Genomic DNA, 15,435 nt, shown 5'->3' with positions numbered 1-15,435 from the left:
TTAAATTAAAATTTAATTACGTTTTTATATTAAGAGGATGCTATCCATACATTTGTTGTCTCCGTCACACATGTACAACATAACAAATATTCGTTCACTAGTTTCAATAGTGTGCTGTTAGTTTTGATATTTGAGTGATTTGACCTATTATCAATTTTTTAGATAATAACATTATCTGTCCTTAAGCGTTGGCTTTTATTCCATGTTTTAATTTTCAAGCAAAATATTAGCATTACATAGCAATATATGTAGATAAATTACAAGCATTTTTAATTTTTTATATTTCACATATCCATATCTTGCTTGAAAATAAAAATTTTAAAAAATCGGCAACGCTTAAGCACAGATTATGTTCTTACCTAAAAAATTTATAATAGGTTAATTCACTCTAGTATAAAAACTAACAGCACACTATTGAAACTAGTGAACCACAATTTGCTATGTCGTGCATGTGTAAGACGGAGACAACAAATGTATGGGCAGCGTCCTCTTAAAAGCTATTATGATAAAATCATTAACTTTTCTGATAAAATACCAACTTAATTAGTTAGTAGTTTATAGATTATAAAAATAATGTCAGATCAATATTTTCGAAATTACCAACAGATTAAACTATTAAAGAAAATAATAATATATTTGAGTTTTTTGTAATCTTAATCAATAGGATGACAACCTTCAACAAACAAAACTTTTACAAAAATAAATTAAGATATAGTTTCAGTTTTGTTACAGCAGGCAACAATTTACGGGGAATTATAATTAGTTAGACTTTTTTGATATCAAAAAAAATTGTCTCATGACAATTATTTAAAAGCCAATAAACAGCAACAATTTTCAACAACAATCATAGTGTTCAGTTGTTTTATAATGTGCTGGTCGTACTATTCTCCCACTGTAAATCTGACCATTGACTTGAACAAGAGCAACGACAATTTCCATTTGAACTCGATGTAGCCTCTATTAGTTCGTGTTCCTGTACAGACTTGTTGATCCGTGTGTCTAACAACATGACATTCATGGTTTCTTCAAGTATACGTGTCTCTGGAAAATCAACCTATAAATCAACAGATTATTGTACATCTTATGTGCGGTGAAAATATGAGAAAACAATAATATTAATATGAGCCTAACCTTTGTGTGTTTTTTGTCTGTAGCGTACACTATTGAAGTGCAACACACTTCAGCAACTTTTTTTACTGCTCCCCCTGGTCCATAAAACGTCCAACAGCAGATTTCATTTGATCCAATGACGTCTTTAATGAATAGACCGCGCTCTTTATGTTTTTCAGCCAGTTTATCAAACAGCTCAATGTTTTTCAACAGATTATCGTCTGATGCCCTGTTGTATAACAAACTCATTATAATCATTCTTGTGGTTTGTTAATAAAATGTAGTAACGCACAAACATACCCTGTATACGAATATTTGTTGTTGTGACGATTAATTGCAAATTTCACTACCGGCTAGTTGAAAAAATATTCATAACCATGTAGGTTAAATTGTGGTTAAATGCAAGTGTTCATTATCTACATATTATTTTTAATCGAAATGAAATAAATACCTTTGACGATACGGATATCAATTTCTGGGCTTCATTCTGGGACGTTATCAATGTGACCCACGTTATGTTTGTGTTACGGTTTCTTTTCTTCTGCAGGGCCTGTTCACATGCCTTGTGCAGCTCCGTAACGCCGTAATACTTGGTTTCGGCCAGTATCTCGGATATCTCCACGCACGTTTCAGGTAACGGTACGGTTCCGTCTCGCAGGAAGTTGAGTATGGTGCCAAAGTGTTTGCCACAACGATCGATAAACACCCATCCTGTCGGTGGAGAGAAACAAAAATTAATCGGTGACGGCCATTGGCCGGCGAATTGCATACATAATATCATAACCGATAATCAGACATTCGACGACGACCGCAATAGGTACCTTCAGATTCCAACGTTTCGGCATTTTGGGCCGCTTCCGACAGAACCATATCGCGCAGCTTCGAGTCAAATTTCGAGAGCGTCGTCACGGTCGTGTAGAACAACGACCCACCGATGTTCAACTTGACATAATTGGAGATTTCCGATTTCGGTTCGTTTGCCGCCGTAGCACCCATCGTAACTCGAACACACGGTAAGCGCGGCCCAACTATATTACAATATTATTAATTGTTGTGTTATTTTACGAAAAAGTTTATTTACTTCATTTTTATAGTTTGTTATTATTATTAGTTGTTCTTATCATCTTCGCGATGACTGATAAGAGCGTTTTGACGTTCCGGCACGCACCACAGGCAACAGCTGCTGAAGACACCTATAATTATATGCCCATAATATTACCCTTAGATCACGGGGTACGGACTAATCTTAGGGTGAAGTTGTCCGGTAAAGTATACAAAGTATACGGGTACTTATACGAAGCCAGACTCCTTTCAATAAGTCTGTGGGTAAAGTGTCGGTCAAGAGGACGTTACACCGACACGGCGACATTAGCTGTCTCCGTCTTACAAGCGCGTAACATGGCGAATTGCGTGGCAAAATACTTATTTAGCCATGGCAAATTGTATTATTGTAGCTCAACAGGCAGCAGCACACGTTTAGCTCCGTTAGTTTAAAAATTAGAGTGAATTTACCTCTTACAAAATTTAAAGGTAAGATTATTATCTTGGCAATCTCCTCGGATTTTTATTATATAAAACGAGTTTTATAATTTTAAAACGAGTTAAGAATATTTTAAAATTTAATATTGTTTGAACGTATTAAAATACTCATAATTCTCTTTAAAATTAAAATATAATTAAATGTCCAGCGCAAAATAGTTTTTGCTTTTCTATACATCTGTAAGTCGGAGACAACACATGCGGGTCTGACGTTCTTTTGAACGTTCACTTCATAGCTCGTTTCACGTATAATTAATATCTACAGGATAACTAGACGATTCGATTTTGTAAAATGAACGTCATATATATTTGTACCAACTCAAAAGTGATTTTTTTTTAAATCGTACATTATTATGTATATTATTTTGTTTGTATTATATTATATTGCCTAATAGCCAACACCACATACCCACACTACCATAATGTATAAATACACATGTCTACCGACGGTGTAAATGTATAGATATTATATGTGTGTAAATGTCACTTGGTTTCCAGAGACCGGCTATTTTTTATGCACACACAAAGTTACATTCAAAAGTAAAAACCGAATTTTATAGAAGGTAAAAGTATTATTTGATAATTAGAACGTAATTGGAAAATACATTTTCATCAGTATAATATTTTATTTTTTTACATTTGATAACTTTGTATCGAAAATAATATCTGTAAAACAATAATATTTTACAAAGGTATAAAATATTAATAATCTGTTAAAAATTAAATAATTTAAATTCATTATTTTACAATAATCAAGTTAAACAGCGGGTTATAAGTCTTCATTATATTAATTGTTTATTTATGTAAAAGATTTAATATAGGCGATACACCAAGCATTCGCGCTTTGTGATTCACCTTGCATACATATATCAATGATTATCAAAATAAAGATGTGCTGCACGCTACCACTCAGGTATAATACATCAGCATACAATTATTTATCTTAATTAGTAATTACAAGTACTAGTACTTAATTATAATTTTCTAGACGGGCGTAATATTAATTTCTTAAAATTGATAAATAGAATTTCTTTTAATCAAAGTTCATTAATCGAATCTAAAGTTTTATCAGTTCTGCCAAATTGATACACTTTTGTTATACTAAACCCGTGCTATGTAAATTGTTATTTTAACATAATTTTTCTCAGAGCATACAATACATAATATATTTAATATAATACAAAATGAGTATTCAAAGTCATAATTTAAAGCACTCAAAGATTTCAGAAAACTTTCTTTAAAAAAATACAGGCCAATATCTAATTTAGTATAACAGTGTTATTATCTTAATCGCTAATTGTGCATAGGCATTGAGATGGCAAATAACAGATATTATCCTAAAAATAAACGACATTTAAATAATTAATCAATTATGTACACATAATAATATAATTTGAATGAATACCAGCACCTTATGATGATAATCAAAATATTACAATATGATAAAAATGGAACAATCGGTATGAGATACGGACAAAAAATTGGAGGGAAAAACAATAATAATAAAGTAATTAATGGTAAATTTTAAAATATGAACAAAAATAAAATGAAATAATTCACATGGGAAATAAATTCAATAATTTAATAGTTAAAACTATGTCGGGCAGTTATAGTTCGATACGCCACATAGTATCGTTAAGCTATAATTCTTCTTTTAATAATGTGTAACGATTTTTAGACGGTGCCAGTTTCTTAAAAGTAGATTCTGGTGGCATCGTCTGTTCAGCAGGTTGGTTATGACCATGGATTACTTCTATGGCAGAAATTTCCTGAGGACCCAAATGATATTCTCTATGTAATTTACCGGAGTACAGATCATCAATAAATGTTTTCAGATGCTCATGGTTTTTGTAATCGCTTTTTTCTGGGAACTGATACATGTGTTTGAAACTATCAATGACGACTACAGGTAAATCAGTATGTCGTTTTCCCAGGTGCTGTAATGGATGTGCAAACTTGACGCCGTCGGCCGTCAAAAAGTTAACGCGTTCTGAAACAATAAAAAATTAAAGTTAACCCACAGTACTTACTATTATTATAATAAATTGTCAACACTTACGTTTCTCTTGTATTAAATATGTGCCAACAATTTCTTTGAACAGCTTAATGGACTCCAAATCATCAGGATGATAGAAAAATAGTAAGAATGGTAATCCTTCTTCTGTGATTTCTTCAGCATTCTCAAACGTTATTTCGCGAACTAATGGTAAGCAATTGTCAGTCGCCCAAATATTTAGCGAATCATAATCGGCTGAATTTCCTCTGAAAGTATGATGTTCAGATTTGGGAGATGCCCGGTCAGGTCTGAATTCTATTATCGTTTCGTTGGGTGGATGCATAGCACGGAATGTTTCACTAGAAATTAAAACTTTTTAGTTGCATTGTTGATATTGAAATACAAAACAGATTAATGATAGTTACCCAACTCCAGCATAAAAAAGACAATCATCTTTGAGATTTGTTGCCACTTTTCTAAATACTTGGTATTCTTGAGAATCTTTGTTTTCAAAGTATCCAATTACAACTCTTGACTTCACCTAGAGACAAAGATTAATGTAAAAAAAAAAAAAAACCAAATGTAGATACTTGTAGATATTTGTATGCGTAACAATAAACTTACATCAGCTTTGGCAAACAAGCTGGACACTTCTTGTATCGGGTCTTCAAGCTGTTTTTGTACAAAAGACACAAATGCTTCAACTGATCGCTTACCCCTATATTCTCTTTTAGCTGGTTGTCCATTGATTAATACTTTTATAGTAGGATATTTAGTAATTTGAAATCTAGATGCAATGGAAGCTGAAAATAATTAATTACCATAGTATTAAAGCTTTTGGCAGCTGTTATTGTTTTTTATTATAAATTTTTTTAATATTGTAATAATTTATTCTATACTACATAATCTATACATTTAATGGCTTTGGAACACCTGGGCATACAATAATTGTACAACTACCATATGTGTTGTATTATATTATGATGCTAATTTGATTACTAAATTATTTACCTAAAGGTGCTGCATACAAAATAATTTTATCCAAACCTTCACTGCAAAACAAGTTTTCCTTAAATGGAAAATCAACAACATTTGAATTTCTTGTTATAATATATTCATATTTTAAATTGATGCACACGAGTATATAACAATGATAATATGATAAATGTGGAAATTAGAAGTTTTAACATAATATACTGAAACTTAAAGAAGTTAATTTTCTAATTAAAAAAACACTATTATCCTTGCACTTACAACTTTTTTTTAAAGTCTTCATTTATTCTGTTAAGGATGTGAACCATACAAGGAAAAAAATATCAATTTGTATATAATTTGCTGTACATTTATAAATAAACTTATAAGAAATCTCAAGATCAAATCTACAAATTTACCTGAAATTATAATAATAAACGAATAAACGTTTATTTTTAATGAGTTGGGCATTTCATAAGCATAATTATAATCTCAACACGGCACTTAATAATGGTTTTAAAATTATATGTATAGCTTATCTTAATTGTAAGTGTTTTTGTGTCTAGTTAAAAGTATTACATTAAAATAAACATATAAAATAAGATTAGTCACGGATAAATTATAAACTATTAAAAACATAATAGTGTGCTTAGTTTTTATATTTTACCAAATTTGACTATTATCAAAATTTTAGGTAAGAACATTATCTGTGTTCTCACATTGGTTTTTTACGATATTTAAATTTTTCAGTGAATTATGAGTATGTAAAATATTAATATTTGAAAATGCTTATAATTCACTTAAGTTTGAATATAAGTATTAGAATTAATAATATGTACAAACCACATTTTATATTGCAATCAAACATTTTTAAATAGAAATATTTACAATGTTAAATAATATTGTTATTAGGTATCAAATATGATATAAAATTAAAGTAATATAGTGAATTTTTATATGTTTAAAAATGTAATTTCTATTTAATTTTAATTTTGAGTGTAAATAACTGAGTGCCCTCCCTTATTTGTCAGTCTCGCTATGTAAATATTTTAAATCAAAATTACTTATTGTACAGATATGTCTAGATTGTAATTAAATATATATTTAATAGAAAAAAAATAACTGTTGTATGAAAGGGGATAGGTTCAAATGAATGATATTAAATACTAACTGTATTATAAAATTAAGTACTTTAATTATATTCATAACAAAACTTCTAAAACATATTATGTTTAGGATGAAATTAACATTTTTAAGATTAACTTGAATTATGCACCACACAATAAGAGAACATTTATGTATAGTAGATAGTAATATACTTAATGATTAACGATAGTATGTAATATGTATATTTAAATATGCGAATATATTAAGTTTTATAACTATTTTCTCGATAGTAAATTACAGTTAATTGTATAGAGAAGCAGAATAACATTTATAAAAATTAAGTTTTCTTGTCTTTGACAAAAAAATATTTTAAAGTTTATATACTCAGTTCAGCGAGAGACCACGCCGCGCACAGCCGAAAACTGGTTTCCCCCACGCAACACCCTGCCTTTGGAGAACCGGTTTTGATAGCCTGGTGACGCGGAGGGGTGCGCAGAATTAGCGTGCTCTCTCGCTGAACAGAGTATAGGTACCAAGAACTAAATATATTTTTAGAAACTATTTATTAAAAATTTATTAATAATTTTAAAATTCAAGAAATCAATAATATTTTATTTAACATGATTATTATTATTATTATAAGGATTTGCCACTAAAAAACCTGGGTGGTCAACCATCCGGGAACTAGTGGCGCTGGTCTATGCCGGTATTCAGAGCACATCAGTGACCGAAGCCAGACACAGCATTATTATTATTCATACAAGTTACTAATAAATACCAACCAATAAAATAAATGTATTAATAACAATTTTAATTTCAGTTTTTTATGAGTAGATTATTATTATTATTATTCTTGTTGTTAATAATTTTATTTTTGGTATTCAATCCAAATTAGGTATATACAATTTCAACAATTTTATATTTTAGGTAAAAAACTTTGTCTTAAATAAGTTAGGTTAGATCCAAAATTAGAAAAATATTAAATATGATTACTTACTTTCAGTATCACAGTCTACTTTCCCCAACACAACTTTACCGGACTCTGGATAAAGTTCAGAAACTTTTGCAGCAGCTTCTTCAAATATTGGAGTAAGAATACCACTAAACCGACACCAATCGGCATAGAAGTTTATTATAACTAACTCATTAGATGCTAAAACAAAAAAAAAATTAATATTAATATTATTAATTTAAATTACTGAAAAACATTAGACAGTTTAGATGTTAAAGTATGGAGTATTTGTTATCAATGAAAGACAACTTTAAGTTTTAACAATATGCTACTATAGTGGAGTATAAATACTATAGATGAACTCTGCAAAGTTCCTATGCTCATTTTGGAGATAAAAACAGAATGAACAACAATAAACTTAATGGAAATATAGAATATTTGAATTTTAGCGTTAAATATGTGCTTTAAAGCAAAAATAAGGTTGGTCATTTTGAGTTTGTCTCCAGCAAGCATATAGAAATATTTTGCAAAGATCGTAGTATCACTGAAAAAATAAAATATCATAAGAGCTAATATGAATACAATATAGAAACAAATAACTCATAGACACCTACTCAAACCTTCTAGTTTAGTTATAGCAGACAGTTATTATTTTTTTTTTTAGCAAATTCTTAATCAATTATGTACTGAATTAAAACACAATCAACAGATTTGTTAATAATTACCTAATGTCATGTCAACATTTTGACTGTTGAGTTTTACAGCATTGCCGGTTACTGGATTGTAGAACAGATAGGCCTAAAAGCAACAATCTGTTAGATAATATAATACATAGATCAAACAATAACAATTCGACTTGGTCGGTATACTCACAGAAGAAAAAAACAACAGGAACAATTTATTAGCGAATATCTTCCAGTAATTTTGATTCATGGTATTTTGAAAACTATGCTTGAAGTAACATTAGGGTATGAATAGCTGGTGGGAAGAGAAAATAATCTTTTATTTCTTTTGCAAGAGAAAACGAGTAACTTTTTGTGGAGTGTGGTGATGACTACAACTAGTGTCCGACGGTGAACTATTTAAAAGAACCACGGACGGTGAATTTGTGAATATGTTTCAGTGATTTAACATTTGCCTTTAGGAACAAAATTTGAAGATATCACAAAAACGTCAAAACCAATTTTGATTTCGTCATCCGGCGAATGTTCGGTGATTATGACACGTCGATTTATTCCATGACACTGATAACGAAACCATGGAGAACAAAACGCGACAATCTATCAGTTATTGTTTTATCTTATATCGTGGCACTAACTTAGATAATATGATGATCAACTTCCAATTTATTCCTTTAATTCATTAAAATATTGATTATGAAAATTAATAAAATATAATATACATAACCGTTCTAATGGCTAGACGTGTATATTAAAAACACATAATTACTATGATGAAGAATGAAGAAATTTACCTGCTTAATTTTTGGAAGCTTATTAAAAAAAAAACTCAAAATGTACCACTGGATTAAACCTGCAAGTACACGGCTGATTTTAAATTCGTTTATACGTAGGTATAATAATATTACCTATAATATATGGCTTTATAATGACATTAATGTACAGTTGGTTTTTATTAAACTAATGAATACCTCATGACACGATTTTATTATGGTAATTAATGATTAATCATTATATTATATAAACACATTTACCTAATGCTGAGGGCTGTGGCCTAAATATATGTCGGCGCGGTAATTACTCATTAGCCATTTTCAGTTTTCCACCAAATTTAAAACCGCTGTTTCCACCAATATTAAAAAAGATTTGATTCCCGTTTCCACCAATTATTTACCTGCTATACCTTATATGATCAAAATATTGTAAAACAACTAAAAACCAAAGAAAGTTTATTTTTCTGAATTTTAATTTAACACAGGTTGATTTATAGCTGTGTTTATACTTTATACAGTATTTTTAAATAAGTTATAGATTTGAATGTTATACATTTTTAACTTTAAACCATTCGCGGTAAATATTTTTTGACATGAAAATGAAATAGACTGAAATAGTGAAATATAATTAAATTAAAAACAAAATAAAAATAACTTAACTTACTTCTTAAAATGAAAAATTAATTCGTTAATTTCACATTCATTAAAAAAGAAATTTAGTAAGTAAATAGTTACGTTAATAAAAAGCCAAAAATAACTAGTTAAGTTAAAAAGTTAATATTAAATTTACTTTTTAAAATTGTAACATTAACTCGTTAATGCCCAGCATTGATTTTTGAAAATTTAATTTTATATATTTGGAGTAAAATTAATTGTTTTTAAGATCTGTTAAAATTGTTATCATATAAAAAGTAATAAAAGTTTAGATTTGATTTTTATGCTGTTAATATTTGTGTTTTAAACGTATAACACTATATGATTCGACTCTTCCTCTTCCAAACAGAAGGTTTCTTACCATTTAAACACTGGACACTGCAGGCCCAGATTAGCATTTAATGTTTATGCACTAAATATACTGTGCCTAGAGTCTACGATAGTGTTAATCCGGGCCTGCACACATATATGACTAAAAACAAATTAAAAATTAAATATCTACAATTATTAAATATTGTAAATATGCTTCTAAATCTAGAAATAATCACTGTATAGGTTAAATAAGTTTGTAGGTACATTTTAAATCTAGACTTAGATAAAATAGACGTCTAGATTAGTGTGGATATATAAAGCACACGAGCTCGACATTCTGCAGTGTATATACAGGGTGTATCAAAAGTCTTCATCCGATTTCAGAAATGTATATTTATATTACAAACGAAGATATAAGGGTGAAATAAAGTAAAATATATTCTTAAAATAGTCTAGTTTTATTTACTTTGGTTGCAAATGTTCAATATGACCCCCACTGGCCCGAACCCAAATGGTCGAAATGGAGAGATTAGCTCTAGGCCTGCACGACGTGTAGACTTCTGTGGACTCCGAACGAAACTTTGTCGAACACGCTCGATGTTTTCGTCAGAGGTACGAGGTCGACCTGAGCATTTCTGTGCACAAAGACAACCACTTTCTTGAAACGTTTGGTGCCAACGTCGAATGCGTTGAGCAGTTGGAGCTTCAGTTCCATAAGTTCATCGAAAATCACATTGAACGGTTATTACCGACTCGTACTTATTGAAACGTAGGACGCAAAACGCTTTCTGTTGCGGAGTCACCATAACGAAACAAACTAACGGTTCCTAGTTCACTAACCATAACGGTGCCAAAATTATCAACTAAATAACTTAAAATAAACTTAGTTATCTAATCTTTCCATTAATATATTAGTCATTAACCTGCGATTAACCATTGCCGGACTATATCAGTTCGTAATCGGATGAAGACTTTTGAAACACCGTGTATATTGATATAATATCATATATAAATATATAATATTATATTTATATAAGTGGTGTAGCGGACGTACCGTCCTCTTTGCTACGTAAATGCGTCGTAAATGGAAAGTCAGTGTGTGACGAATTTAAATTTACATTTTAACAATCTTTAATTTAAAATAATCTCAAACAAAATATTATTATAATTATTTTTATACATTTTATACATTGTATTTAAAAAAGTTCAAACAAATCCATTTTATTAATTTTTTTTTAAATATATACATATATTTGGTGATTAATGATAGAAATAAAAATAAATTAATGAATTAATCATACAAATAATAATTTAATAATAATAAACAAACAATGAAAGTTTTGTTTTATACATTTATAGATCTGTTAGTGCATATATATTTCATGATTTTGTTTTGTACATAAATATGGGCCCACATTATTACATTTTCATTTTTCATATTGTGTTAACATTTTTTTATGGATATCTTACACACATCTCCATTTTACTCATCAAATAGACTAACACAAAAATGATCTTCTACAGAGTCTGGAATATAATTTCTATCGATTTTCTCTGGTTTGCTTGAAAATTCACAAAATAAATTAAATCGGTAGACAGGGTGTATAGAGCCACTTTTATCTTGACGTTCGTTCCTATAATAACTGAAATGTTTATTATTTGAAAAAAAATCTTTTATTAATGTTTTCAGTTGCTGATAAGACATCAAGCTGGTGACATCATAATTTTCTGGAAACCGATAGATTGTACCATGACGAACCAAAAGTAGAAATGGTAAATCAGTTTGAGATTTTTCAATTTCTTGTAAATGTTTAGAAAATAGTGCACCATTTGCTGTCAGGAAATTAATTTGATCTAAAACAATAATAAAACAAATAAGTACGGTAACTGTATAGTTATCAACATAATTTTTCATCAGTATATAGAACATATTATAACTACTATTGCAATATTCTTTTAAAACCGTTGTAATATTATCCTTGAACCGTTTAACGGGTTTGAGATCGTCTGGATTATAAAACAGAATAAGAGATAATGGACGGTCTTTTTGAATACTTTCGGCATTATCAAATGTAATTTCACTTGTTGAATATAGAATATTTTTTTCTCCCCAATTATAAAGTGATTCGTAATCTGATGAATCGCCACTAAATATTTCTTGTTCAAATTCTGGAGATGGTTGGTTGGAGATCTTGAATATGATTAATGATTCGTTATGGTTATCAGAGAACGTAGTACAAAATTCTTCTCTATTAACAAAAATATATATATGTCAATAGTTACTAACTATGAAAAACTAAAAACAGTCGTTTACCCAAATCCAGCATAAAACTGACAATCATCCATAAAAACCATTGACAATTTCTTAAATATTTGATAATCGGGTGAATTTTTATTCTTAAAATATCCTATCATATATTTCTCGTAAGCCTTGATCGATATAATATTATAATAATTATAATATATAAAGTAAAAAATAACACACAAATGTAAGCACAATTAATACAATTTTAGAAAAAAACGAATCAACTTACTTTGGTAGGATTATTAGGAATGCATATACTAGATATTTCTTCTATAGAATTATCTAGTAGTTTTTGAATATAAGATACTATGTTTGATAGTATTATGTCACTGATAAAACTTTTTGTAGCAAGCTTTCCATTTATAAATAATCTTACATTTGGTTTGTAGTCAAAAGGGAGATTGGGGTTCTGTGAGGTGCTATAATATTCAGTCCCTAAAAAATGTAAATGTTATTTTTTAACATACAACTTAACAAATTATTTTTATAATTATTTAAACAGAATAACAAATACTCATATGTCGATATCGCATTATATATTTTTAAATAATTCTTTGGAAGTTATAAGCTTATAAAAGTCGATACATGATTATATCATAAAAATAAACTATACAGCAGAGTGGAACCCACTTGTTCACTTTAATTGATTTGATTTTTTCTGCTTGGAAACCACATTGAAATTGTTATTGTTTTTATGCATCCCCCTTATTTAATTTACAACTGTACTTGTTCCCAACAAGACATTTACTATTCTAAATAAATAGTTAAATAATGTGTTTTATACTTACATGTCCCATAACGGGATGCTTTTCCAATAACAACTTTCCCAGGATCTGGATAAAGTTCAGAAACTTTTACAGAAACTTTTTCGAAAGTGGATTTGTATATACATATTTCTTGGTAACAAGAACAGAACAAAATTACGACCAATTCATTACATTCTAAAATGTAAAAATGAAACAATATATGGTAAACAAATTAATAAAAACGATCATAATTTATTATATTATACCAAAATAACTACAAATGATAGTATGGTGTTAATGTGTTATAGAGCCAGAATAAATGTTCCGGAGCAATATTTAGCTAAGCGGTAATTGTTTTTTAAAATTTTGTTCAAGCTCCAATAGGTGAGTAAACATGAAGATGGAACTCACCCACTATTTTAATTTTGTTTTTGGGTACGGATTACGGGAGGACGTCACAAACTAATGCCCGAAATAATGTTTATTGAAATGTGGATATAAATTATTGTCAATAGGATAATACATTTTAAAATGTTTTATATTTTGACAACCAAATGTTCAGTTTTAAATATCTAGATATGAAAATGTATTTTTATTTTTTAATGAAACAACATATTAATTAAATACTCAAGTGTTATTTGTTTCGAATACCGCACGACTAATAACAGTTTATTATACAAGTTCTATATTGGGTGGATAAAAATCCACACTCACTAACATAGTTCATTAATTTTTTTTCCTAGGTGACCTATTATTGCTAGTACCTACTTGTATAAAAGTTGTATATTGCTATATACCAAGCTATTTAAAAATATGTGCCTACTGCCTAGGGCTATATGGACAGGCTTAATCTAGCTCTGACTGTCTGTGGGATGAAGGTAATTTACCCTTTGTAACAACCCGGGAACCAATTCGGATACACCGGATATTAGATTAAATTACCAAATATCTTGTAAACATTTTCCGTGTTGATCTGCAAGACTTTACTGCTGCTCTCAGGATTCTCAGACATCATGTCCTAGAATCAATAAGTGAAAAAAATGTAGCTCACCCAAATTTACAGAATTATAAAACTATAAAATAGCGTATAGTATATTATTAACTTTATAATTTACCTATCCAAGACTAGTGTCGATCCGCAAACACACCACGACGCGAAACAATTCAACCGAATATTATAAATTATAATACTAAGTATAGGCCTTTTAGTGTATTATAATATTATATTTGTAGATAGGTATACGGACAACCACAACTCACAAGGTATGGAATAGTCGTACCGAGCCACCGAGGAGCCGACGAAAGAAAAAAATGATCGACGGCAACGGCGCCAACGTCTATGAAGCGTCCGCGGCAAGCGCAACGCGGCCGGTAACTGTAAACACTGAATTCTATACTACAGTCTACAGTTTGTATTCGACACTCACTTCTATAGATATTTGTGAAGTGCGCAGTACGCAGTGGGCATGTTGACGACCATCTAAAACCATGAAACAATAAAATTGTGTATAAAACATGCAATGCTTATCTATTGTCACGTGATAGAAGATATAACATTGATATTCATCCTTTCGACTATAAACTATATATATATCTTCTAATTGTATAATATACACTTTTACATATATCAATATCACTGTCAATTACCTCAGCGACTTGCCAACGCAATTTTTCGGATATACGCAAAACGAAGACATGGCTACGAGTACTACTAGTAGGTATACTACAAAATAGATAGGTAATAATTATTCTTTTATAACACATTTGTAAATAGATAAGGGAATTGATATTGAAATAACATTTTAATTCAATCTTTGATAATTATACTTAAATATTTGTATGGATTACAATAATTAATACAATTAATATAATATAAATTATTAAACATATTTATTATTTTAATGCTTATAAAGATAAGTAAATCCCACAATATTAAGTTTGTAACATGAAACACTCTACTACCAACACAAGCTATGCTTAAAAGCATGGTGCTGTTCTTTGGAATCCACATACCGCAGGCAACTCTCGACAACTTGAAATGGTGCAAAGAAAATTTCTTAGTTTCGCTGGATTTATTTTAGATATACACCATCAGCCTCACGATTACGCCCCTATTTCCGAATTCCTCAATATTGATACGCTTTCTAATCGGAGAATCACTCTAGTGTTTAAGTTTCTGAATGGATTGTTGTCAGTAACATAGATTCGCCTTACCTTTTAAGCCTTATTAATTTTAGAGTACCTCAACGTTTTTCTCGAAATAATGCTCCTTTCTACATTCCTTCTTAC

General features: G+C 29.6%; 3 protein-coding genes and 1 long non-coding RNA gene across 5 annotated transcripts; 1 reads left to right on the top strand and 3 right to left on the bottom strand.

Annotated features, from left to right (window-relative positions):
- Positions 1 to 613: 613 nt before the first annotated feature.
- LOC100160765 (BTB/POZ domain-containing adapter for CUL3-mediated RhoA degradation protein 3-like) lies at positions 614 to 2,237 on the bottom strand. The gene is made up of 5 exons (NM_001162626.2): positions 1,932 to 2,237; positions 1,562 to 1,821; positions 1,411 to 1,463; positions 1,132 to 1,339; positions 614 to 1,054 (listed from the first exon to the last, which is right to left on the bottom strand). Exons 1-5 carry the CDS (start codon positions 2,104 to 2,106, stop codon positions 863 to 865), a joined length of 888 nt encoding a protein of 295 aa, NP_001156098.1. The 5' UTR covers positions 2,107 to 2,237; the 3' UTR covers positions 614 to 862.
- Positions 2,238 to 3,418: 1,181 nt separating this feature from the next.
- LOC100158679 (endoplasmic reticulum resident protein 44) lies at positions 3,419 to 9,017 on the bottom strand. The gene is made up of 7 exons (XM_001951459.5): positions 8,550 to 9,017; positions 8,402 to 8,474; positions 7,722 to 7,877; positions 5,270 to 5,448; positions 5,071 to 5,186; positions 4,709 to 5,004; positions 3,419 to 4,639 (listed from the first exon to the last, which is right to left on the bottom strand). Exons 1-7 carry the CDS (start codon positions 8,607 to 8,609, stop codon positions 4,290 to 4,292), a joined length of 1,230 nt encoding a protein of 409 aa, XP_001951494.1. The 5' UTR covers positions 8,610 to 9,017; the 3' UTR covers positions 3,419 to 4,289.
- A 2,439-nt stretch (positions 9,018 to 11,456) lies between these two features.
- Positions 11,457 to 14,400, bottom strand: LOC100163514 (endoplasmic reticulum resident protein 44). Of its 2 annotated transcripts, XM_008180939.3 has the most exons (7): positions 14,262 to 14,400; positions 14,089 to 14,164; positions 13,189 to 13,341; positions 12,630 to 12,835; positions 12,410 to 12,525; positions 12,037 to 12,344; positions 11,457 to 11,949 (listed from the first exon to the last, which is right to left on the bottom strand). In XM_008180939.3, exons 2-7 carry the CDS (start codon positions 14,159 to 14,161, stop codon positions 11,579 to 11,581), a joined length of 1,227 nt encoding a protein of 408 aa, XP_008179161.1. In that variant the 5' UTR covers positions 14,162 to 14,164; positions 14,262 to 14,400; the 3' UTR covers positions 11,457 to 11,578. The 2 variants fall into 2 exon arrangements, with proteins under 2 accessions (XP_008179161.1, XP_008179159.1); XM_008180937.3 differs by having other exon boundaries at positions 11,457 to 12,344.
- Positions 13,254 to 14,476, top strand: LOC103308136. The gene is made up of 3 exons (XR_003839446.1): positions 13,254 to 13,369; positions 13,455 to 13,530; positions 14,380 to 14,476. It is a non-coding gene; the product is annotated as an uncharacterized LOC103308136 (long non-coding RNA).
- Positions 14,477 to 15,435: the final 959 nt, after the last annotated feature.

The sequence above is a fragment of the Acyrthosiphon pisum genome, chromosome A2 (genome assembly GCF_005508785.2).
Source record: "Acyrthosiphon pisum isolate AL4f chromosome A2, pea_aphid_22Mar2018_4r6ur, whole genome shotgun sequence".
In the NCBI taxonomy this organism is placed as follows: domain Eukaryota; kingdom Metazoa; phylum Arthropoda; class Insecta; order Hemiptera; family Aphididae; genus Acyrthosiphon; species Acyrthosiphon pisum.
The sequence above is the reverse complement of the archived record's forward strand: the minus strand, read 5'-3'. Positions and strand labels throughout refer to the sequence as shown.

Bases quoted from the DNA above. Each gene is read 5' to 3' on its own strand.
- LOC100160765 (NM_001162626.2), bottom strand. From the start codon at position 2,106: ATGGGTGCTACGGCGGCAAACGAACCGAAATCGGAAATCTCCAATTAT. The intron at 1,822-1,931 runs GTACCTATTGCG...CTCCACCGACAG, and splicing joins CGAAACGTTGGAATCTGAAG to GATGGGTGTTTATCGATCGT. The intron at 1,340-1,410 runs GTATGTTTGTGC...GTTATACAACAG, and splicing joins AACAAATATTCGTATACAGG to GGCATCAGACGATAATCTGT.
- LOC100158679 (XM_001951459.5), bottom strand. From the start codon at position 8,609: ATGAATCAAAATTACTGGAAGATATTCGCTAATAAATTGTTCCTGTTG. The intron at 7,878-8,401 runs GTAATTATTAAC...TTTTTGTTTTAG, and splicing joins AAATGTTGACATGACATTAG to CATCTAATGAGTTAGTTATA. The intron at 4,640-4,708 runs GTAAGTGTTGAC...TTATTGTTTCAG, and splicing joins ATATTTAATACAAGAGAAAC to AACGCGTTAACTTTTTGACG.
- LOC100163514 (XM_008180937.3), bottom strand. From the start codon at position 14,161: ATGATGTCTGAGAATCCTGAGAGCAGCAGTAAAGTCTTGCAGATCAAC. The intron at 12,526-12,629 runs GTAAGTTGATTC...ATATCGATCAAG, and splicing joins TTCCTAATAATCCTACCAAA to GCTTACGAGAAATATATGAT. The intron at 12,345-12,409 runs GTAAACGACTGT...TTTTGTTAATAG, and splicing joins CAGTTTTATGCTGGATTTGG to AGAAGAATTTTGTACTACGT.